Raw genomic sequence first — 25,244 nt, forward strand, 5'->3', positions numbered from 1 at the left:
GGATTTAGAAGTAACATGCTGAGATAGCTGCTTTATTTCAACTACATGAATATTATGAGTCTTATAGGACTTAGGACTTTCTCCCTTGGCTTGCCAGTTAAAAAAAAATCATACTACAAATATGCGCCCAAGTCTAGGAAATGTTTTGATTTCCTGACATACATTTGTTTAACTTCTTCCTTAATTTCTTTCACTTTTTTCCTTCAATTCTTTTTTTGCCTCAGTTTCTTCATTAGTTTGGTGTGTGTGTGTGCGTGTGTGTGTGTTGTATTAATTCATTACACCAAATGAGGAATCTGCTTAAATATACTCTTATTTTTTTAGGATCGAGCTTTGGATTATTTAAGTACATGTATTGATCAAGTTCAGACATTTGGAGACATTCTACAGTTGGTTATTGTTGAACTAATTTATAAGGTAAGTGATAATTTATACAAAAAACCCAAGATAGCTAAACCAGTCCTTTACAATAAAGAACTTCTAGAGGTATCTCCATCCCTGACTTCAAGCTGTAGTAAGAGCTCTAGTAATAAATACCAAGTGGTTTTGGCATAAAACAGATATGTTGATCAATAAATCAAAGATCCAGACATAAATCCACACACCTATGGATACCTTATTTTTGATAAAGAAAACAGAAATATACAGTGAAGGAAAAGAAACATCTTCAACAAGTGGTGCTGGTCTAAGTGGATGTCTGCACGTAGAGAATGCAAATAGGTCCGTATCCTTCATCCTGCACAAACCTTAAGTCCATACAGAGAGAAAACCTCAGCACAAAACCACATATCCAAAATACATAAAGAACTCAGGGAAGTAGAATAAACAAACCAAATAATCCAGTCAGAAGGGGTGAGGGGTACAGATCTAAACAGAATTCTCAACAGAGGATCTCAAATGGCTAAGAAGTACTTAAAGAAATGTTCATCATATCATCCTTAGCCATTAGGGAAATGCAAACCAAACCAACTCTAAGAGTCTACCTTACCCCTGTCAGAATGGCTAAGATCAAATGTACAAGTAACAGCTTATGCTGGGGAGGATGGGGAGCACTGCTAGTAGGATTATAAACTTGTACAGCCACTTTGGAAGTCAGTGTAGCGATTTCTCAGAAAATTGGGAATTGTTCTACCTCAAGACCCAGCTATATAACACTCCTGGGCATATACTCAAGGAACAGTCCATTCTACTACAAGGACACTTACCCGACTATGTTCATAGCAGCTTTTTCATAATAGCTAGAAACTGAAAACAACCTACGTGTCCCTTAACCAAAGAATAGATTAAAAAAGGGGGAAAAAAACACATTAATACAGTGGACTATTACTCAGCTGTTAGAAACTATCACATCATGAGATGTGCAGGCAAATGGATGAAACTAGAAAAAAATCATCCTGAGGGAGGTAACTCAGACCCCAGAACACAAACAAGGTATGGAGTCACTTAAAAGTTATATTAACTGTAATGTAGAGGATAACCATGCTACAATCCATAAACCCAGAGAGGCTAAAGAACAAAGAGGGATTTAGGGAGGTTGCAAGGATCTCCTTGGAAAGGGGAAATAGAATAGATTTCTCTGATGGACTGGGGGGCAGGTCGGGTTGGGAACAAGATGGATCAGGTGGGAAGTAGGGAGAAAACACTGGGAGAAACCACTGGATTTGGGGGACATTTCAGGGAAAGGTAGAAACCTAGTGCAATGGAAATTCCATGGAGTCTATCAGATTAACTAGCAAAAGTTCCTAGTAATGGTGGGCGTGGAGCCTGAACCAGCCATCTTCTGTAACCAAGCAAAGCCTCAAATGGAGGGGTTGGGCTTCACCCCAACCACTAAACCTTTGACCTACAATGTGTGCTGCCTGCAGAGTGTTCTAGAACTGGAGCCTACCATAATTGTCACTAGAGAGACTATCCAGCAATTGATGGGAACAGATGCTGAGTCCTACAGCCAAACTATTAGAGGGAGCTTTGGGAGCCCTGTGAAGGAGGGAGAGGAAGGATCTGAGGAACCAGAGGGGTCAGGACAGTGCAAGAACATACAGCCCACAATTCCACAGAGTCAACTGACTGGGACTCATGGGGGCTCGCAGGGATCAGGGAGCCTGTAGGGTTGGACCTAGGTCCTGTGCATATATGTTATGGCTGAGTAGCTTGGTGTGTGGGGATTCCTAACAGTGGGAGTGAGGGCTGTTTCTGACTCTTGCCTGTTTCTGAGAGCCTTCTCCTCCTACTGGGTTTCATTGTCCAGCCTTGGTGTGATGTGTGTCCCTGGTCTATTGTAGCTTGTTATGCCATGCTTGGTTGATGTCCCTGGGAGGCCTGCTGTTCTCTAAGGGAGCTGGAGGAGGTGCATGTTGGGGAGAGGGGAAGTGGGAGGGAGGGGAAGGTACAGTTGGGATATAACATGAAAGAAAAATAAAAATCTCTTAAGAGTGATAATTTTTGACTTGTAAATCGGCAATTTAAGACAAAAGTAAATAGTCTTATTCAAGAATATTCCTCAATTGCTATGATAATTTTCTAACTTGATATTTTATATATTTATTGTGAGCCTTGGGAGAACTTTTGAGGGTCACTTCTCCTTCCACTGTGTGGGTCCCAGGGATAGATAGAACTCAGATTATCAGGCTTCATGGCAAGTGTCTTAACCCACTTAGTCATCTCACTAACTCCAGTAATAATGTTTTAATAATAGGGATATTATTAAATATCTTAATTTATGCCTTCTTAAACCAGTTTTTCTTTAATACTTTTATTGTGTTTCCCAAGACTTGTTTCTATTCTTTTTAAACCTCTATAAGAAATAATTTGTCAGTATAGCTCAAACAAATCATTGTGTATTGCCCAGTCATCAGGTGGATTATGAATAAGGCTTTAGAATAAAATGTAAAACCCCCCTTACCTCTCTAAATTTTTTTATTATACATTAAACAGTTTTGAAAACCTAAAAATTAATAAACTTTATGTGTTTAATTTTTAAAGAGTGATTAGATGGAACCAGTAAGGTAAATCAGTGGGCAAAGGTGCTTGGGGCATAAGCCTAGTATCCTGAGTTTTGTCCCCAGAACCCACATAGGAGGAAGGAGAGAGGAGAGCTGAGATACCATCCAACTACCACATGTTTTCACAACCCTTTGCTCCCATGTTATAGACACAGATACATAAGCAAAATGGGGCTGGAGAATTTTAAAGCACCCACTGTTCTCTTCCAGAGGTCAAAAACCACATGGAAAACATCTAAAGAGATCCGATGCCCTTTCTGGTGTGTCTGAAGACAGCTACAGTGTAGTATATATAATAAATAAATAAATCTTTAAAAAAAAAAAAAAGCAAAATGGAAAATTTCATGCTTCCATTTAGTATTGTAACCTTATGATGAGCATATCTGTCAGTACTACTTTTCTAATGATACTGTCAGTGTTTTATAACAATATTGACCAGCTAATAACCCTTAAGCGGCTTCTGAGTTAGTGGAAGAAAAGAGACATACCTCTCTCACTGTGAATCAAATACTATAAATATGGTGCTATGATTTGGATATGGTTTGAGTGTGTCCTCAAAAGTCTCGAGTCTCAGTGTGTGTCAATATATAGGTGTTGGAACATAAGAGGTAAAGCCTAGTAGGGAGTTATTAGGGCACTCTGCCCTCAAAAAATAAGTGATTCTCTTAAAACCCTGAGGTAGTTCTCGGAGGACACTAGGAAGAGCCAGCCCCGGGGCCTGAGGTCTGGACTCGCCCTTAGTCCTGTTAAAGCTGGGGAGGGTCAGCACTTTGTTGTCAGCACTTTCACCATTGGGGTTTTGTGGAGGTTGGAGAACAGGGTCGTGGCTGTGTAACTCAGACTAGCCCTGAACTCCTGGACTCAGCTGTTCTCCTACATTGACTGCACTTCAGTTTGCAATATCTTTTGAAAGAGCTGATTGTCATCATGTTCTAATAAAACAAATATAAATATCCAGATTGTTCCCCTAGTCACAATCCTCTTTCCTATTCTTTGAGTTCTGGGACTAAAGGTGTCCATTGCTACCCTCAGTGTGTCTTCTTTTTTGGCTTGGCATTCAGAATAAGAATTTAGGTAAAATGTACTAGTCTATCGGGGCATTTATATTACTATAGTTGGTGAATGTGTTCTAGTTTTTCTTGCTTTGATTTTTCTTTTTTTTTTTTTTAAATATTTATTTTATGTATGAGAACACTGTAGCTGTCTTCAGACACACCAGAAGAGGGCATCAGATTCCATTACAGATGGTTGTGAGCCACCATGTGATTGCTGGGAATTGAACTCGGGACCTCTGGAAGAGCAGGCAGTGCTCTTAACCCCCTGAGCCACCTCTCCAGCCCTGATTTTTCTTTTCATTTGTTCAAAATACTCAAATCTTTTATAAGCCCACTGAAAACTTGTGAAACAATGAAAATGTAAATTATGATAAAATAGATAAGTGCATAAGCAGCTATGACAGATACTTGAATTTGCTTTCTAATTTTGGTGTGTGTGCATGCACGTGTCATGGCATAACCATGGAGGTTAGAGAACTTTGCAGAGTTTACTTTTGTATAGGTTCCAAGACTCAAACTCATGTTGCCAGCTTGTTCCACAAAGACCTTTACTTTTTGAGCCATCTAGCCAGCTCCTGTGACAGTTATTTGAGATACATCATTTCTTTCTAAAACTATCAGTGTTTGTTACATCTTACTCATACATTGGCTGGTATTTTTTTTTATATCTTTGAAATATTATACTTAGCTTTTATATTGTAGTTTACTTATTATTTATTGAGGCAGTGTCTCACTATGCATGTAACCCCAGGTGGTCTGGAACTTGACAGAGATCTGCCTACCTCTTCCTGAAGACTGAGATTAAAAGTGAGAGTCACCATGCATTAAAAAATTCCATCTGGATCCAGGTGGTGGTGGTGCATACCTTTGATCTCAGCACTCAGTAGGCAGAGGCAGGTGGATCTCTGTGAGTTTGAGGCCAGCCTGGTCTACAAAGTGAGTTCCAGGACAGCTAGGGCTGTTAAACAGAGAAATCCTGTCTCAGAAAGAAAAGAAAAAAAGTCACCTGAAAATAAATAGAAAGACTGGGAATGTGGCCTCTTATGTGTGTGTAGTGTCCTTGAAACCGGTTAAAGCCTAATGTTCTCTTTTCCAGGTCTGTCATGCTAATCCATCAGAGAGGGCCCGTTTCATTCGCTGCATCTATAACTTACTGCAGTCATCTAGTCCTGCTGTAAAATATGAAGCTGCTGGGACACTGGTGACACTGTCAAGTGCTCCAACTGCAATAAAGGTACTTTGGTGACAGTATGATGACTTACTGATGCTTAACGCAGATATGTCCAACATTTGACATCATTAATAGGACATCTACAAAGTCCCCACTTGAGAACCATGCCACTGAACTAGAGGAGGGGAAATATCAATACCCCTCAACCCACCCACCCACACCCACACAGAGCTTTAAGTAAGTACAATTTTGTGCTGGGCTGCATTCATATTTACCCTTGGCCACCAAGCTACAGGCTAGGTGCATGGCAGAGAGGACTACAGATTTCGTAAGGTAACCTTCTTACATAATGCAGCCTTTTCTTTCTGCTTTCACACACCTATGGAGAAAAGAGAGAAAGAATTACAGTATTTCTGGTTTCTAGAGAATTTTACTGATGTTTTAAGTTCTCTCTTCATAATTATGTTAAAAACTGAATCTATAATGATGACTTCTAAAAAGTTTCTTGGGGATCTTCCACAATGATGACTGTGTTTCTTTTCTTTAGTGTAGTCCATCAACACTGTCAGATACCACTGACATGCTCAGAGAACAGTTGTTAGAAAGGCGGCTGGCATAAAGTGTTGAATTTACTGTTTTACCTGTTAATACTTAAAACACTTTATTTAGAAATAATTTTAAATGTAAAGGGAAGTCACAGAAATAGGACAGAGTTCCCATACATTCCTCTTCCAGCATCCTGTAATGTTCATACCTTGTGTGATTATCATATAATTATCAAAACTAAATTAACATTGAAACCGTATTGTCAGATAAACTAGATTTTGTTCAAATTTTTCTTCAAGTTTTGGTTAATGCCCTTTTGTGTTTCATGATTAACTCTAGGATCCCACAGTCTACTCTTGTCTGTGTGAGTCTCCTCTAATCTGTAAATGTTATTTTTCATGTCTTCATGAAGAATACGAGTTTGTTTATGAGTGATTGTGGAACACGCGTTTGTCTTGTTTTCTCATAATCGCTGAGATTAAGCATTTTGGAGAAGAACAGCACAAAACCAATCTTCTGTTGTCACTGTTCTCAGTATAGGATACCTGTGCACTTATACTGAGTACTGTCTCCCTGATTTCTTTACTCTTCTGATTTTTCTCATTATATTCAAAATATATTCAAGGTACTTTGAGACTGTAGATTTCTTGTCACTCCTCAGGTTTGTTTCCACTAATTTTAACACTGATAGATGGATTTTCTCAGCAATAGTTATTACTAGATATTCTAAGGTAACTGTATAGTACCTCATTGTGCAGTTACTGTGGCATTTCTACATAAGGAAGCACTGATTTTCTCTTTTCTTTTTCATTTACGTCAGTATGAATATTTAGTCTATGTAGCAGAGTCCACTGTTACCATTATTTTGTTCAAGTTATTCCAGCTTTGACCATTGAGAACTTTTCTAGATTGCCTACTCTTTTCTTTGATTTTTAAACTTGATCATTCTACAAACCATTATACCTTTAAAAATCATATGTAAGCACAGTAACAGGGCACGAAGGCTGTAGCTCAGTTGCTAAAGCGGTTAACTGGGATGTGGAAGGAGTTTAGTCACCAGCACTATCTCCTGAAAAGTTTAAATATATGTTAAAATATTTCATAACAGATTGTCTAGATTCTTTACATTCTTGCTTTTTTATCACTGTAGTAAAGGTATTAAATTTTATCCCTGATGTGAGATGTGTTTACTAGCCATATTCATATTCTCCACCCTCTTCTGCTATGTTTCCTCAGTTTCAGTCTGTAAGTATTTGCATCTGTGGCAGCTCCTTTCCATCCTTGACTTTGTCATCGTCCCCATGCCTTCTGGTCTAGAGTAACGCTGAGGCTTGTTATAATTAGGTGGCAGACATGCACATCCCTCTAAATGAAACGCATAAATGCTAGTGCAGAGGCAAATGGGTTTATTTTAGCTTCTTAGGGGCCTGGCAGGGAGGATCAGTTCTTACTTTCACAACGATTGTTTTTCCAGAATGCATTTCTTTTTTTTATAGGCTGCTGCTCAGTGTTACATTGATTTAATTATTAAGGAGAGTGATAACAATGTAAAGCTCATCGTCCTGGACCGATTGGTAGAACTAAAAGAGCATCCTGCTCACGAGCGAGTCCTCCAGGTAAGTTCTGTTGTCCTTTATGTTTAGATCAGCCCACGCCTTGCCACTGCATGTAACCTAGAACCTGAAGCCTGGCAGTGTAAATTTTGGGCAACTGAGGTGTAACTTTTTTTTTCTTTATATTTTATTGGATTTTTTTAATTTACATTTCAAATGTTATCCCCTTTCCTGGTTTCCCATGAGGTGTAACTCTTAAATCACTATCTCCTTTTACGTCTTTCTACTGGTCATCAATTTGTTGAAGAGTTAACTAAACTGGGTTTCCTCTAAAATGTTCTTCCTCCTGGATGTGGCTGGTTACTTTGCTGTAATGTCACTTAGCTCGTTCCTCTGACTTTTGTATTTTCCATGAAACAAGTCAAATCTAAAACTTGATAGAGTCGAAGCATACATTGTCAGCTTGGCTATGTCACATGTGATGTCATCACTTTATGTCTCATTACACTAGGTAAACCAAGTATCTACTTCTTCTTACACTACTAATGCCATTACTCATCAGAGGCCTGAGGTGATAGAGGGCAAAAAGCACTGTGGTACAGTTAGGATATTTTTCTCACAAAGATAAAAACACTGGCATCACTCTGTAGTTTTTGTTTTTTTCAGGATCTGGTCATGGACATCCTACGAGTACTGAGTACACCAGACCTAGAAGTGCGCAAGAAAACACTGCAGTTAGCACTGGATCTTGTCTCATCTAGGAATGTTGAAGAGGTAAAACAGACATTGGTGACATTATTTGTAAGAGGTCCAGATAGGATGTCGTTCTCACTTATTTTTACTTTTGTCCCCCATAGTTGGTTATTGTCTTGAAGAAGGAAGTAATTAAAACAAATAACGTGTCTGAGCATGAAGACACTGACAAATACCGACAGCTTCTCGTGCGAACACTGCATTCCTGCTCTGTCCGATTTCCAGATATGGCTGCAAATGTTATTCCTGTGGTATGTAACTCTTACTGTTTTACTGTAAGATTCTCTAGATGTTTCATTTTTCTTTTTGGGTTATTTTACATCTACTGAAATTGTAACCATCTGAAATAATAAAAATCAAGATCTTTACATGTATTCCTATGATAACGAGGGAAAGAACTCAGATTTCTTTCTCTAAATCCTCATCACAAACTTGGCTGCACACAGGACTATCGAGACTCCTGTTTATGTGCCAGTGTCCGTCTCAGCTTACATTTTGGTCTATATGTTGAAAAATCACAGACTTCCACTCTTTGTTCATTAATTTATTTCTGACTTTATATGCTTTTCTCTCTGGAAACTATATAACTATTTGTCCCGTTTCTCTTTTTTGTTAGCTAATGGAATTTCTCAGTGACAGTAATGAAGCAGCAGCTGCTGATGTCTTGGAGTTTGTGCGTGAAGCCATTCAGCGCTTTGACAACCTGAGAATGCTGATTGTTGAGAAGATGCTGGAAGTCTTCCATGCTATTAAGTCTGTCAAGTAAGTTTAAACTACACTTAATGTAAAGTTGAGCACTTTTGTCAGTTTCTATTTTAAAGAGTCAGTAGAAAATAAAATAGAGGAAATAAGATACAGTGCACAACATCATTCACCATTCTCAGTTCGTAGTGCATAGAATTGTTTCAGTTAGGCTTCCGTATTCTAATTACATCTAAAACGTTGTGAACCACAGAATGACCAAGAAACATTTTTTTAAGTGTTGTACTTAAAATCACCTTTTGAATATTATTTATGTCACCCTTAGCATTTATTGAAAAGGTTTGAAAACAATCTGAATCTGATGTGTTAGATTCCATTAGCCTGTGTTTATGACAAAGGGTTTTTGGATACAGATTTTGCTTCATTTATTGCATTTACTGGATAAACTACAAGAGATTGGTTGTATGTCTAATTAAATAGGATGGGACCAGTCCACGGTTAGTTCAGTGGTGTGAAAGTGACTGAGAGGTATACATACATACATACACACACTCAGACACACACACACACACACACACACATACACATGTCATGCACATATTATGTATGATATATGTGTATGCATGTATATGAAAGTAAAATTTGTCCTGTTATGAGGAAAAATTGAATCAAAGCTTTGCTTTTGACAGCTGAAATCTTCTGGGACTTTAGTTTCTATGGTTGATTTTATTTTTCTAAATAAATTGAGTTAAAATCTAAGAAAAAGGATAACTAAAAATTTTATCCAGTTTAACATTTTAAAATAGAAAATTATTTCTGTCTTTGTTAACTGTCTTAGAGTTTCTATTGCTGTATAGAGACACCATTATCATAGCAATTCTTCTAATGGAAAACGTGTAAGTTCAGAGGTTCAGTCCATTATTGTGGGAAGCATGGTGGCGTGCAGGCAGATATGGTGCTGGAGAGGTAGCTGAGAGCTCTACAGCTAGATCCACAGGCAGCAGGAAGTGACTGTGTGTCACATTGGGCATGGCTTGAGCACATATGACCTCAAAGCCTGCCTCCATAGTGGCACACTTCCTACAGTGAGGCCATACCTACCCCTACAAGGTCACACCTACTCCATCAAGGCCATACCTCATAATAGTGCCACTCCAGATGGCCAAGTATTCAAACACATGTGCCTGTGGGGCCATCCTGTTCACATTTCCCCAGTAACATTTTAGACTGAGAATTGGCTTTGTTCTTGTGACAGGACACTACTGTGTAGCCTGAGTACCTTTATTGTGAATATGTGCCTACTGCAGCTGGCCGTCATTGCGTGCTGTAGTGCTTTCTGGGCTGGTTTCAAACCCAGCACATGTGTGGTCCCCAGCTAAACACTGTACCAGTGAATTGACCCTCAGCCCCAACAAGATGTTCTGTATATGTCATCCCACTCAACATTTTATGTCTTGCACAAAAAAAGTGAAATTAATTTAAAAATTATATTCAAATAATATTTTTCTCATAGTAGAAAGTGATAAAACCAAATTTATTAATTTTAACTATCCTCTAAATGAATGCCTGTGGGAAACATTTGGCTATTTAACTTTTACTGCTCAACTCACTAATTTTAGAATGTTCCTAATGACAGTGAATGCAAATAGCTATTTTCTTAGCTTCCCATTTGTTCCAGTCTTTCTGAAATGTTCCTCTTCCAGAATATAAAATCCTGTTTTCTTGCCTTATCTTAAATTCACAGAGAAGTGTTTCTACATCAAGATTTGTTCCCAGGTTTGTATTTCAGATCTTGCATTCTTGTCCTAGGATTTATCGAGGAGCACTGTGGATCCTGGGCGAGTACTGCAGTACTAAGGAAGACATTCAGAGTGTGATGACTGAAGTCCGCAGGTCCCTTGGGGAGGTACGTTTGTGTGCCTTAGAGAACTGCTGTGCTGGCCGTGCAGCTCAGTGGTGAAGTCCATGTCCAGTCACATGCAGCCCTAGGTTCAGTCCTAGCACAAAGAAAGAAAAACAGCAATTGATGTTTCTGTCGTCATTCACTTTTGTGTTTTTGTTATGTAGTGTTGGAGCGAAAGAACACTGAAAATTATATTTTAATTACCCAGATAAATAAACCTCAGGAGCTATAGAAAATTAAAAGTGGCTCCCCTCCCCCTGCCTCCATGAGAACTATTAACACTTGTTCAAATAATTATTTGTTTATCTTTGGGTAAGATTTTGTTTTAGCAGAATGTGCAGCTAGTAAAATCCTTTTTTTTTTTTTCCTTCTTTCTTTCTTTTTTTGGGGGGGGGTTGTTGTTGTTGTTGTTGTTTTTCAAGACCAGCTTTCTCTGTGTAGCCTTAGCTATTCTGTAATTCAATTTATAGACTAAGCTAGCCTCTTTCTACATCTTAAGTGCTGGGATTAGAGTCATGAACCACCACTGTTGGCTTTTTTTTTTTTTTTTTTTTTCTCTTTTTGAGATCAGGTCTCACTATGTAGCCCTGACTGGCCTGAAACTTCGATATATAGATTTGACTGGCCTTGAACTCAAAGATCTACTGATGTACCTGCTTCTAGAAGCTCTTGAGTGTTGGCATTAACGATGCCTGGCAATAGCTACAGACTGTGCTGTTGCTGATGTGCTTTGAAAGCCTATCTCAGAGCAAGGCTGACTCGAGACTGTTTATGTACTAACATTGGAATATTCCTTTACCAAAACAGCTTCGTGGTAGAATACAAAGAACAATGGACTACTTTATCGGGAGACCTGGGTTCTTTACTAATTACTGTCAGGAATCAGCTCTGAGACCTTCACTTTAAGTTCCTTAACTACCTAAACTTTTTTTCATCTCTAAAATAAAAGACATAGAGTAGGCTTAATTAAAGACTCTTAGGGGTTGGGGATTTAGCTCAGTGGTAGAGCGCTTGCCTAGGAAGCGCAAGGCCCTGGGTTCGTCCCCAGCTCCAAAAAAAAAAAGAACCAAAAAAAAAAAAAAAAAAGACTTTAGAGAAATTTAAGCCAGCATGTTGTTAAACAAGCTGTAGCAACCCTGTGATCAGCTAACAAGGTGGCTTGGGAAGTTACTTTGGCATTTTGTTTTAGAAGGATGAATATTGTCTTGGTTCATATTTCCAGGGAAGAGACAAAGAGGAGGAGTGAGGCCCATAGAGCATCTACTTTGCTAACACTGTCCTGTTCATTTTTCTGTTGATGAATTGTTCAGAAAGAACTAAGATTCCCCCTTAATAGATTCAGAAATGAGGCTCAAAATTATGATATTGTTCAGTATGATACAAGTAGTCAGTGGTGGTGTGGGAATTCACATCAGAATCATTGACTTTTAACCTTCTGTTCTTCCACAGAGCTCCACAGTCCAAATGCCTTTGTATAAAGTTGAATGACTACCTCAGTGTAACTTTACTGCTGATATTACTAAATCATTGTTTCCATTTGGCTTTTAGATCCCAATCGTAGAATCAGAAATAAAGAAAGAAGCTGGCGAGTTAAAACCAGAAGAAGAAATAACTGTTGGGCCCGTTCAGAAATTGGTTACAGAGATGGGCACCTATGCTACTCAGAGTGCACTCAGCAGCTCTAGACCTACCAAGAAAGAAGAGGACAGGTAAGGGCTTCTGCGCCTTGCTGGCTGAACGGCTGCACTGCCCTCTTGTGGTGAAGCAGCTGTGGTTTCTCTTACTAGTTTTTGATGCTTAAGTAAAAGTATTTACCATTTAAGGTCTTGAAATAAGGTATGTGTGTAAGGTTTCCCTGTGAATGGTCTCTGTAAATTTAGTCTTTCGTTCCTACTGTTCCATTGAAGTAAATATTCTTATAAAACTTATTTTACTCACATAGGAAGTGCTGTGTATAAATTTAAGTCTGATTGCTTGTTAGTATCAGAAAGATATTTTGACGTTTTCCCTCTTTCTTTGCTTTCTCTTTCTTTCCTTTATTATGCATTTCTCCTGCACTAGCACTCAGGGCCGCTCACATGCTGGGTTAGTGCTCTGCCATTGGAGCTATGGTCTCAGTACAAACCGTCCAGCTCTGACTGATAAGTAACATTTCAGTTGTTCACCTCTTTATTTTGCTGTCCGTGTTTATGAGACGATGATGAGAAAAAGGATGGTACAGTGTTGTTGAATGCTTCTTATGTACTAGAAGCCACACCAGATAGTTGATGTCAGTCTTGACAGCAGCCCTTTCAGAGAGTGTACTATCTCCATTTTCAAGAGGAATTTCAGACCTAGAGAACCTTGTAAGCAACTCTGAAAGAGTACATAAGCCCACACTCAGGAGTCGCATTTTAGCTCCAGTGCATCTATCCTTAATTCAACATCCTTTTCTTTCTGTTCTTTGGACTGCTGAGTTATTTAAGAAAAGTATTAGTTACATATTCTTCTTTTTCATTTTGAAAACTAGTGAGGAATGTAACTGAGGTCCTTCTCACCAAACAGGAAATCAGTAGCTTACCTGAACCATTTATTCAAAAGCTACGTGCTACTTAAGGGTGTGTGGAGGAGAGAGGGTGTGTGGGAGGGGGAACATCCTCACAGAAGTAGGGGGAGAGGGGATGAGAGAAGAAAAACCGGGAAAGGGGATAACATTTGAAATGTAGCTATCCATTTAAAAAAAAAAAATTGTGGTGTTTCATGTTTGTTGATTCCTTTGCAGACCACCCTTGAGAGGATTCCTCCTGGATGGAGATTTCTTTGTTGCTGCCTCCCTTGCCACAACTCTGACCAAGATTGCATTACGCTATGTAGCATTGGTTCAGGAGAAGAAAAAGCAAAATGTATGTACATTTATTCTGTATTTGTACAGTCATTGGTTACTAAATATCTACTCTATTGAACAGTGAAAAACTTCAAAGTTAATGCTAAAGGTCTTAGTAGGGGAAACAGACACAGTAGACACATAACATGACTAAAATATTGACAGAGAAACTCAGAAATACTATGATTAGTCTGATGAAGGAGGAGTGAGGAGTTATGGAGTCACTTCTGAAGGCCGGGGTTAGTCAGCCAATGGAAGCAGTGGCCTTTTCTCATTAGCGTTTTTGTTGTTGTCTATTTTATCTTTTGTACTTTATAAAGCTCATTTTCACTCAGCATGTGACAAACACTTTCTCATGTTTTTTTTAACCCTTCCTAGTTGTATTTGTAATATTTAATTTGTAATTTAAGCATCCAACTGTTTTTATTTTAAGAGGCCAAATTGATGTCCTCAGGATTGGTTGTATCACTTTTAAATCATAGGAGAATGTTTGTCGCTATCAGTTAAGGAGCCAGGTTTCCTGCAGTGTCTAGTGAGTACACTTAGCTGTGCTCGTACAGAGGTGGGCGCCTGTTGTTCTCCGTCTCATCAGCATGCCTCTGTGCCATTTCCCTTCTTCACCCCTGTGTGGAGAGGAGTGTCCTTGGACAAGGTCCTCACACGTAGGTTGCAAGGGTTCTACCAGTTGCGCCATCTCCCTCCACCCCTTCCACATGTTTTTGTAAAATGCGAGTTCCCAGTTGGCATTCTTTTCTCCCCACTGTATAGCTCCCATTGTCTTCTGCCTTCCTAGTGAGAAATCTTCTATCACTCCTGCCTGCCCATGGCTGGTTTTATATTATTCTTATTATGGGTTTTAGCAGTTTAATTTGTCCATGGCTTAATGTGGTTTTCTTCATGTTTCCTCTGAGCTTTGGGGGTCTAACATTTACAGTTCTTGTGGATTTAGGAAATGTCTGGTCATAGTTTTTTTTTTTTTTTCAGACATTATTTTTTACACTCCCACCTCCCTTCCCTCTCCTTCTGAAGACAGGGTACAACCCTGGGGGTTTACACCTACTTCTCTGCTAGTTCTTCCCCTGACCTTCAGTAGTTCTTCATATGTGGACCTAAGTCAATTGGTCGTGGCATAGAGCATCATCTGTGGCATGTTAATGTACATGAGATTCCACATATAACATGGAATTTGCTTGAGTTTTTTTTAAAATTTATTTATTTATTGTTTATGAGTACACTGTAGCTGTCTTCAGACACACCCCAGAAGAGAGCATCAGATTCCATTACAGATGGTTGTGAGCCACCATGTGGTTGCTGGGATTTGAACTCAGGACCTTTGAAAGAGTAGTCAGTGCTTTTAACCACTGAGCCATCTCTCCAGCCCTTGCTTGAGATTTTTAATCGTAGACCTGATAATACAAATTTCATTATGAAATCTGAGGAAAAATCATTTAAGGTTGCAGTATAAAAATGAAGATAGCCTAACAGATGTCTGTGCGTACCATGACCATGAATGGCACAACCTCACATGATGTGCCTCCTAATGCAGTACAGTCAGGACCATTAAACAGCTCCCACTCTGAATTGCAGCCAAGAGTATAATGATCATTCTGGTGGTTTTGTTTGTTTAATGTGTGTGTGTGTGTGTGTGTGTGTGTGTGTGTGTGTGTGTGTGTCTGCTTATTTTTGTTTGTACTACATGCATACAATGCTCACGGGGGCTGAAAGAAGCATCAGATGCCCTGAAACAAGAGTTTCAGGTGGTTGTGAACCTGTGAGACTAACCAGGGCTCTGTGTAACAGTAGCAAGTGCTCTCAAAAAAATAAAATCTTGTGTGATTAAAAACAGACAGGAAGGGGTTGGGGATTTAGCTCAGTGGTAGAGCGCTTGCATAGGAAGCGCAAGGCCCTGGGTTCGGTCCCCAGCTCCGAAAAAAAAACAAAAAAAAAAAAAAAAAAAAAAAAAACCCAGGAAAGTGTTGGGTCACATTCCAGTCCTCAGGATTAATCCCAGCATCAGGAGCCAGAGACAGATGGATCTCTGAATTTGAGGCTGCCTGATCTACAGGGGGAGTTCCAGGACAGCCAGAGGGCTACACAATGAAACTGTGTTTTGAAAAACCAAATAAACAAATCAGGCAAAACCAGGAAACTGGTCTAGTTTAAAGACACTGAAGAGAATGGTAGCTGATAAAATGTGTGAAACTGATTCTGGGTTTTAAAGTAAAATAAAAACCATTTTGAGGTGATTTAGGAAGATTTATTTGAATTCATAATATAGTACATATATTTGGGGATTGTTCAGCTTCTCAAATAAGAAATCATCAGTACTTTTGTTTTTATAGGAAATTGTACTCATTCGCAGTAAATAGTTGCTAATATATTTATGAGGGAGTGCACGGAGCCATATTGGATTTGGGCCTAGCCGCTTTTTGACTGTATGGTTCAAAGTGACTCTGGGCTGTTTGGCCACAGAGACTCACCCGTAAGATGACTGCCATAAGTCTTAAGATTGTTGGATAAAACCTCTCCCATGAATTTACGGCACAGGAGTATAACATTCAAGGGATGCCTCAGCTCGAGCAGATACCAGTTATCTCCTCAGTCTACACCCAGTGTCTCCACCACCTGACCTCATCGCCTGACTTCTTTGCCTCCAGCTATCACTGCCTATACCCTCATCTCCCCCTCCTTCATATTTCACAAAGGTCACTCCCCCTACCTGAAAGCCTTAAAAGCTGCAATGTTCATCCCAATAAACGAGACCTTGACAACAGAATCTTGCTTGGTCTCCTTCTTCTCTTCACCCCCATTTTGGCCCACAGGTAGAAAGCCTCTTCGGGACCCTGAATAACTGGTTCCCCGCTGGCGGGGACAAGGGAGAAATCTTGTTTTCATATGGCCAGCCAAAGTATATGAGTTAATAAAAAGGCAAATAGGAAGGTCTGGGAGGTAGGTTAGTCAGTAAAGTGCACAGTCTTGAGAGCCTGAGTCCTGTCCCCAGCATCCATATAGAAAGCCAGGTGTAGTAAAGTCTGAGTAGAGGCAAAGACAAGTCTCTCTGGGCTTGTTGACCAACTAGACTAGCCTACTCTCATTGAGCCTCGAGTCCCAGATTAAGGTCCTATCTCAAAAAGCAATGTTGACCCCTGCCTCCACACGCATGCACCCACAGGAACGTAAACACACAGAAAGCAGACATGGCTAAGAAATCAACAGTTGCAAATTGTTCTTTCAGCTTTTCTGGAGGATTTAAAGAGAAAACCATTAGAAGGCTGACAGAACAAAACAGGGAGAAAGGTGTGGGAATATCTAGGGAAATAAAATCTGAACGGCTTGTTTAATTCAGGTGTATGGAGGAATTGTCTGTTAGTTGTATTTGAGTGACAGGAGAATCATGGCAGTAACCAGTCTCTCTGCTTCTGCAGTCTTTTGTTGCTGAGGCTATGTTGCTTATGGCAACCATCCTTCATTTGGGAAAATCCTCTCTTCCTAAGAAGCCAATCACTGATGATGATGTAGACCGAATTTCCCTGTGCCTCAAGGTCTTATCTGAATGCTCACCTTTAATGAATGACATTTTTAATAAGGAGTGCAGACAGTCTCTTTCCCAAATGTTGTCTGCCAAACTCGAAGAAGAGAAACTATCCCAAAAGGTAAGGTATATATGAAAAGTCTATAGAGTGCTTTATAAGTTGGGGTTTTTTTCCTTTTTAATTTTGTTGGTTTTTCAGTCTCTGTTTAAGTCTGTCCCTGTGAAAGATTTATGAAAAGCTATTGTTCTTTTCCATACAAAAAGACATGTGCGTTGCTTCTTCAACACAGAAAGAATCTGAAAAGAGGAATGTAACAGTACAGCCTGATGACCCCATTTCCTTCATGCAACTAACTGCTAAGAATGAGATGAACTGCAAGGAGGATCAGTTCCAGCTGAGTTTGTTGGCGGCGATGGGTAACACTCAGAGGAAAGAGGCAGCAGACCCCCTGGCGTCCAAACTCAACAAGGTAACGGAACCAGACACATGATTGTCTGTTGTTTGTTCATTTCAGGTGCGGTCTCACTGTTTAGCCCTTGCTGAGCTGGAACTAACAGCTTCGACCAAGCTTTCCTCGAACTCACAGAGATCTGTTGACCTCTCTCCCACGAGCTGAGATTTAAAGGCTTGTGCCACCATGCCCAGTTGAAAATTTATTTAAGTTGGCTACTTACGAATAAGTGACTGGTCCTACTATGCATGTGTGATTTTTTTTTTTTTTTTTGGTTATTTTGATTAAATAGCTAGTTATATAGAATTGAGTCCATGGGAGCTTGTGTGTGCATGTATGTACGTCTCTGCTTTTGATAGCAGGCAAACACTGTACCACTGAGCTATACCTCCAGTCCTAGCATCAATTTTTACCAAGTCCTTGTGATATTTAGATCCATGAAACTTCACTTGAACTACACATCTATAATCTCAGCACTTAACAGAAAGATTACAAAGCCAAGGGCAGTCTGGGCTACCTGGTTCAAAAAAGAAAAAGACTATAAGCTAGTTACCTGTCACCTGTCAGAGGAGTGAGCAGTCTCAAGTTAATTTGACCATTACAGATAAAAGTCAGTAACAGAATCAGAACTACGAAAGCTTTTTTTTTTTCTTTCAAAACTTAGAATTGGCATTTCAGAAGCTGAGACAGCAAGACCACAAGTTTGAGGCCAGCCTAAGCTCTATAATGTTGCTTGAAATAAACAGCAAATTAAAACTTGTTAGCAACAATCTTACACTTACAAGGTTTTAGATTTTTCTTTTGATTGTTGTAAAAATTACAGAACATAGAAGTTACTGTTTTAATCTGGTCTTGCTTTGCTTCATCCCACTGCTGAGGGTTGAACCAGGACTCTGCCAGGAAGTGTATCTGCGGCTGAGCTCGCTGCATCTGTGGCATTACTTGTGTTTCATAACTGTGCAGCCATCTCCAGAACTTCTCTGTCTCATTAGACAGTAACATCCCCTCCCCATTCCCTGCTGCTCCTGGCAGCTCCAGGCCACTCTCCCTTTCTGATTTTGACCACTTCTTCTGCTCATACAAGTGGAATCATTGTGCTTTTGGTTTTTTTGACTGGAATTTTTCACTGAGTGTAAAATAGTGTTTTCATTATTTGCATGTTTACACTATATAAACAGAAGTTCCTTTACTTTAAAAAAATTATTCCTAACATTTACGTATTTGTTTGGTGGGTTGGGGAGTGTACTCTATGGGTGGAGCTCAGATTGTCCATCCATTAACCCACTGAGCCACCACATGTGTTTGAGGTCAGACACAGCTTAACAGGATTTGGTTCTCCTGCCCGGTGGATCCGATGTTGAACTCATCAGGCTAAGTTGTTTCATTCTCTGATCATGTCTGTTTTTGTTTTGACAGGTCACTCAGTTGACAGGTTTCTCTGATCCAGTGTATGCAGAAGCTTATGTTCATGTCAATCAGTATGATATTGTCCTGGATGTTCTTGTTGTAAACCAAACCAGTGATACTTTGCAGAACTGCACATTAGAGTTAGCTACTCTAGGTGAGAAAATTTATCCTAAGGAAAGGTTTTTATGTAATAGATCTTCATGATGCATTACTAAGAAAGGGAGGGTCATAGTTTTCAGTATAAAGATCCTTCTGAGAACTTTTCACCGTTGTTGATAATCAAGGCTTAGATTACAGTTAAAATTTTGTCTCTTTAAACTACCAGTTTTCTGAACCTTTGTCATACTTGACTGACTTATGCTTTTTGTGTGACTCAAGTAGGTTCAGTTCTGAGTTTGATGTAGTAGCTGTGTGAATTTGTAGAGTACTTACCTAGCATGCATAAGGCTTTGGGTTCAAGCTCCAGTACCACATTCAGCCAGCATGGTAGTCTGTATTTGTTTTCCCATCACTTCAGGGAGACCGGGACTTCAGAAGTTCAAGGTTATTCTCAGCCACGAAACCAGTCCAAACCATCCTAGTCTACATAATACCCTGTCTCAAATAATTAAAAACACATTTACTAAGTAGTTCACTTAGTTAAAATTTAAATTGCCTTGGTAGAGAATTAAGTATTTTCTGTTCCCTGCCACATGGGGCCAAAGCAATACATCATTATTAGCGTTTTTCAACATTTTTTTCTTGATAAAGACATAGATTAGATTCTGTAACCACATGTATGTACATCTAGTTTTGAAAATATGAAATATGTATAGAGCAGTATAGTGTCTCCAGGTGTGGTTTATGCAGTCATCAGGGGACACTAGGATTTAGAGAAATTATGCTTTGCCCTGTCTTCAGTGAGCCATATCTTAAAGAGTGCACAGGTATCTTGAAAGGTATCTTACCCCTTTGTAATGCTATGTATAGGTTAAGCTTTCTGAGAAGTTCTTAATCATTGAAATAGAAATGGTATACTCAAAGTACTCCCACTCATGAATATAGTTACTCTGTGTAGAATATAGAATTATGCCTAATACCTTTTAATAGAGGTTATGTAGATTAATATGATTGCCAAGAATATTAGATGATTTCCTTTTTTTATTATAATGTTTGAATCATATACTTCTTATTTTTTTATTTTTCTAAAAAATTAACATATGCATTCTAGTACTGTTTTATGATTAATAAATGTGTTTTTAACTGTATCCAAATCTTGTTTATTTTCTCCTAGGGGATCTGAAACTCGTGGAAAAACCATCTCCTTTGACTCTTGCTCCTCATGACTTTGCGAATATTAAAGCCAATGTCAAGGTAGCATCAACAGAAAATGGAATAATTTTCGGCAATATAGGTATGGTTCTGTTTTATGGCATGTGATAATTGAGTTTTTTATTAAAGAATTTGGTAGTATGCAGCTATGAAAATGACTTGAGAGAAGAATATGAATCCATTTATTTATAGGGTACTCTCTATGATAACCAAGCATTGTATTATGTTCTTGATAATACCAGACTGAGCTAGATGGAGGAGTCATAGGCCTCAAGAAACCACCAGGCAAAATGAGGAGGCAGAAATAATAACAGTGTAATTAGGGTTAGTTTGATACAGAGCATTCTTTGGGGTGGTGCAGAAAGCAATATAGTATGGGAAGCTGGGTAAAGGAAGAGTTGCTGTTAAGGTAGAACATTTGTACTGGTTGTAGAAGTTCATATAGGCCAGCACATAGGACTATTTCAGACATTGAGGTAAGCCTGTACAGAAGAATTTGTCTAGAAATTTCTGTTATAGGGATAGACTACTGTAGTGAGGAACAGATCCGTCTTCAGATGCTTAAGGTCAAGTAAGGGGAAACAAGTATGCAAAATACGTATTTTCACACATAATGCTGAATGCTGTGAAGGAAGCTTGTATGAGAAGCAGTGTGAGTCCATGAAGGGATTTGGTCAGTCCTCAAAGGGTTGTAAGGGATTGGAATGTTCGGAAAGGCTTCACAGTGCATGTTGAGTTGGATTTTAAACAGTCAGTAAGTAATCCACAGAGGATTACGAGTACAAGCAGAGCAAATGCACATAGAACGATGTGCTGAACACTTAGAGTGCAAAGTGAGTTAGGAAGTCAGGGAAGCTGACCCCGCTTGCCCTGTGAAACAGGAAGACACTGGAGGGTGACAAATGAGATGTGTGGTTAACTGTTTCTGTGACAGCAGTACAAATGGTAACTCTGTAGAAGATACTGGAAGATTGCCTGAGTAGGCTATTGCAGAAACCAAGTGAGAGGGGAGAGCCCTAAACTGACAGAGCAGTGCTTAGAGTAGAAAGGCGGGAGGAGGTAGTGTGCTTTAGGGATATGTCTTTAGGTACAGAACTGTTACTAAAGGAAGACAGTTTTGGTAATCCTCAGTCTTCCCTGAAAGTAAAAAGAGAACTTAGATCCCTATCAGAGTATAACTTCAAATTTAGGCTTTTTTGTTTTCGGGGTTTTTTTTGGGAGGGGGAGGGGTGCTGGTTGGTTGGTTGGTTGGTTGGTTGGTTGGTTGGTTGGTTGGTTGGTTGGTTGATTGGTTGATTTTCTTGAGACACGATTTCTCTGTGTATCCCTGGCTGTCCTGAAACTCATTTTGTAGACCAGGCTGGCCTCGAACTTAGAGATCGGTTTGCCTCTGCCTCCCAAATGTTGGGATTAAAGGTGTATACCACCACCTAACTTTGCTTTTGTTGAGACAGAGTCTCACTGGGTAACCCAGACTAGACTCAAATAAAGTAATACTTCTGCTTCAGTTCCAGCTTCTGGGACTATAGGCGTGTATCATCACAGCCATCCCAGATTATGTCTTTCTAGGGAAGAGACAGTCTTAGAGACAGATAATCTTATATTACTAAATTTCACCGACATATAACCAAATGTTAGGAGGAAAAGGTTTGGATTTATAACTAGGTCCCAACTATGAGAATACTGAACTATTTGTATGTCTAGTGTAGTACCTGGTCCATTATAGCTGAGATATATATATATATTCACTAACAACAAGAGACAAAGTGTACCTGAGCCTAAGGTCTAACTCCTAAGTCCTATCGCTTACCAGTTCTGTAACCTGAGGAAACTTATTTGACTTACCTGCTTTCCTAATTTGTGAGATAGAAAATAGTAAGGCAGGATTGATGGCGCTATTCAGTTGGTAATATTTATAAAGCACTTAGAATATAGTATATATAAATATTTGCTAATGTCATAAATATTTGTTATTTTGAACTAGCATCTACCCTTTGATCGGGACTCTTTATGTTTATTACAGTTTATGATGTCTCTGGAGCAGCAAGTGACAGAAACTGTGTGGTCCTCAGTGACATCCACATTGACATCATGGACTATATCCAGCCTGCAACTTGCACTGATGCTGAGTTCCGTCAGATGTGGGCCGAATTTGAATGGGAAAATAAAGTTAGTCGTTGAGAGGTTTCCTATGCAGTTCTTCCTTATGACTAGTGATGAGGGTTTTTTTTTTTAAGTCATTCCCCCTAAAAAGCATAAGAAGTGAGAAGCAAACAGTTCTTCATTATGTGTTCCTGTGTATTATCTTAACGAGAAACCATGCAAGTACTTTGGTAATTCCGTGTGGTGAATGACAGTTTTTTCTGGAATCTTGTGATGGTATCTTGCTCTCCAGCCTAGTCAAGTCTCCAGGGCCCAACCCTCTTGCCCATGTCATCTTGGCACAGACACTAGAGTGTGCATCACCACACCTAGCAAGTCATAACTCTGTAACTACTTTGGTTGAGACAGTGTAGACAAGATCCCTCCTCTGCTGTGTCGGGATGATAATCTACCATTGGCTCTCGTATCCTCAAGGCTGTGCGAAGTCTGTGGCCCAGTGGGAAACTTTGCCCCCTAAGTTTTCTGTGAACTCTGTGTCTCTTTGACGGTCTAGGGAGGTATCTGTCTGGAAGCACTGCCATGCCAGCTGCTTTCGTAGCAGTCGTTTACTTTTTTATTGCCCCTCTTCCCTCCATAGTTGGCAGAAAGCTGTAGGATGAAATGGCCATGATGCACAGTCACTGTGAGGTTTACTGAGTCCTCTCCTCTGCAGGTGACAGTTAACACCAACGTGACTGACCTGAATGACTATTTACAGCACATCCTCAAGTCCACCAACATGAAGTGCCTGACTCCAGAGAAGGTAGGAGGAGACTAGAAGAGGTGAAAGTCTATAAAAAGTCTATAAAAAGGGAGTTTCTGTTAATGCCATAATGTGCATCTTCCTAATAAGAAAATGTCAGCTGTCATCTGGGGTGTGTAGCTCAATGACAGAATGTTTGTTTAGCATCACGCACGCACGCATACACGCACGCATACATGGGGGCGGGGGCGGGGGCGGGGTGTGGGTTTACTGCCAAACTAGTAGATTCTGTATATTAGTTTCTTCAACAGTTTTTAAGTCCAACAAAAGAAGCCTTTCTTTATGGAAGTTAAAAGCCTGGTACAGGAGACAAATAAGTAAATCAGAACAGAATATGTAAATATAAATTTGAATAAGTACTCTTAAAACTATAGAATGCACAGGGAATTCTTAAATTTTTATACATATATTTATTTTGAGTTTTGGCAAACTCATTAGCTCCTATACCAAGCACCACGTAAGTAAAGTTTTAAGTAATAGTTTGCATGTATATTGAGTTTGCCAAGGTATTATAGTTCTCTAGCCAAGTACTGGATCTATCACACATTTCTTCCCAGGCCCTTTCTGGCTACTGTGGCTTCATGGCAGCCAACCTATATGCTCGCTCTATATTTGGAGAGGATGCACTTGCAAATGTCAGCATTGAGAAGCCAGTTCACCAGGGACCAGATGCTGCTGTTACTGGCCATATAAGAATTCGTGCAAAAAGTCAGGTAATAACATCCTTTTTTGAGAACATCTCTGCACCAAATAGAGGAAGAATTCATGAATGTCTTATTTCTGTGATAAATTTCTTCTGTCATAATTATGTTTTGTGCCTGAGATGAATATATACATTCATATGCATGGTATTTTCTGAGGTTTAATTCATTTAAAATGGCTTATCTACCATATTGCCTAAAACATCGATTCCTGAGTGATGTTTGTGAAACAGAGTCTATAGAGTTGTTTGACAGATAAGGCATCAGTCTAACACAAACCAACATCACTAAAATCAACCAGTAAACGTTTTTGGAGTCTGTTTTTATATCCTTTGTTTTGTTGAATGTGACATCATCCAATGGAGGCATAGTTAGGCTGTGCAGCCTGTTTGGGCATTGTTTCAGTAATCACTGTTGTTGACTCTGGGAATGTAACTCAGTCTTGGGAATACTCTCCTAGCATGTGTAGACCATGAGTTAATCCCAACATTGCAAAACCAGATAAAAATATAAACATCTTCATTCTTCTTTGCAGGGAATGGCCTTGAGCCTTGGAGATAAAATCAACCTGTCTCAAAAGAAGACGAGTCTCTAAGAATGAACAAACGGTCCTCGAAAGTGTAAGGTTAAAATTTAGGTGTGGGCTGATGGACTCCGACGTTTTTGTACTCTTTCATGCTTTATGTTTGTAGAATTTGAGTTCATGCTGAATTCATTCCAGCCAGTAATTTATAGCCTTTCCCCTAAATCAAGAATGAGTTTAAAATTATAGTTTGTCTTTTATCTTAACAGTTCTGAATGCTGTCCTCAAAGTATATAAAGTTCCTCATATGTACCAAGACCATTTTCACAATAAACAGATCTGTTCATAAATTTTTGTTATTTTATAAATAAATTACTTAATTTTAGATTTGTATCAGTGGAATTTCTTCCTTTTTTACCTGGCCTGTATTTATGAAGAGAGTTACAAAGTGGGTGGTCTAAAATGGAGCGGGTACTGGCTTAGTGCATTATTGTTCCCTCATTTTCTGTAATGACATCAGTGTCTCTAAAACTCTAAGGTCTCAAACTTTGCTTCAGGGAAAAAGTATCCAAATTACCTGAGAAAAGTGTCTTTGGCTTAAAGGAGCTGTACAGACTGACTGCCATACTATTCTTGACGATCCTGAATTATTGTGGAAATTAGATCATCTAAAATCAGTGTGAAAATTCATGCACATTCAGCGTTGGGTGTTTGTGCTTGTTAGTAATTACAGTGGCTCTAGCCAGTGACGGACTGCACGGGGAGGAGTAGCTTTGGGGGATCCAGCAGCTGTTCCGTTTCCAAATGGCCTCTGTTTTTCACTCCTTCCCTCCTGTTCATAACTTCACTGGGCTAAGCAACCCAC

The 25,244-nt window shown here is 39.3% G+C and overlaps 1 protein-coding gene across 2 annotated transcripts in view; it reads left to right on the forward strand.

Moving 5' to 3' along the window:
* The window catches only part of Copb1 (COPI coat complex subunit beta 1), a 34,366-nt gene extending 9,602 nt beyond the window's left edge, over window positions 1–24,764 (forward strand). For both annotated transcript variants that reach the window (XM_032892848.1, XM_032892849.1), the window contains exons 6-22: window positions 325–417; window positions 5,154–5,291; window positions 7,271–7,390; window positions 7,994–8,101; window positions 8,185–8,331; window positions 8,697–8,842; window positions 10,592–10,688; window positions 12,234–12,394; window positions 13,447–13,567; window positions 16,974–17,201; window positions 17,371–17,550; window positions 18,949–19,093; window positions 20,213–20,332; window positions 22,274–22,419; window positions 23,066–23,155; window positions 23,713–23,868; window positions 24,392–24,764. In XM_032892848.1, the coding sequence (XP_032748739.1) occupies window positions 325–417; window positions 5,154–5,291; window positions 7,271–7,390; window positions 7,994–8,101; window positions 8,185–8,331; window positions 8,697–8,842; window positions 10,592–10,688; window positions 12,234–12,394; window positions 13,447–13,567; window positions 16,974–17,201; window positions 17,371–17,550; window positions 18,949–19,093; window positions 20,213–20,332; window positions 22,274–22,419; window positions 23,066–23,155; window positions 23,713–23,868; window positions 24,392–24,451 (2,256 nt within the window). In that variant the 3' untranslated portion in view covers window positions 24,452–24,764. The remainder of the gene's footprint in view (window positions 1–324; window positions 418–5,153; window positions 5,292–7,270; window positions 7,391–7,993; window positions 8,102–8,184; window positions 8,332–8,696; window positions 8,843–10,591; window positions 10,689–12,233; window positions 12,395–13,446; window positions 13,568–16,973; window positions 17,202–17,370; window positions 17,551–18,948; window positions 19,094–20,212; window positions 20,333–22,273; window positions 22,420–23,065; window positions 23,156–23,712; window positions 23,869–24,391) is intronic.
* Window positions 24,765–25,244: the final 480 nt, after the last annotated feature.

Source organism: Rattus rattus, chromosome 2 (assembly GCF_011064425.1).
Source record: "Rattus rattus isolate New Zealand chromosome 2, Rrattus_CSIRO_v1, whole genome shotgun sequence".
NCBI lineage: Eukaryota > Metazoa > Chordata > Mammalia > Rodentia > Muridae > Rattus > Rattus rattus.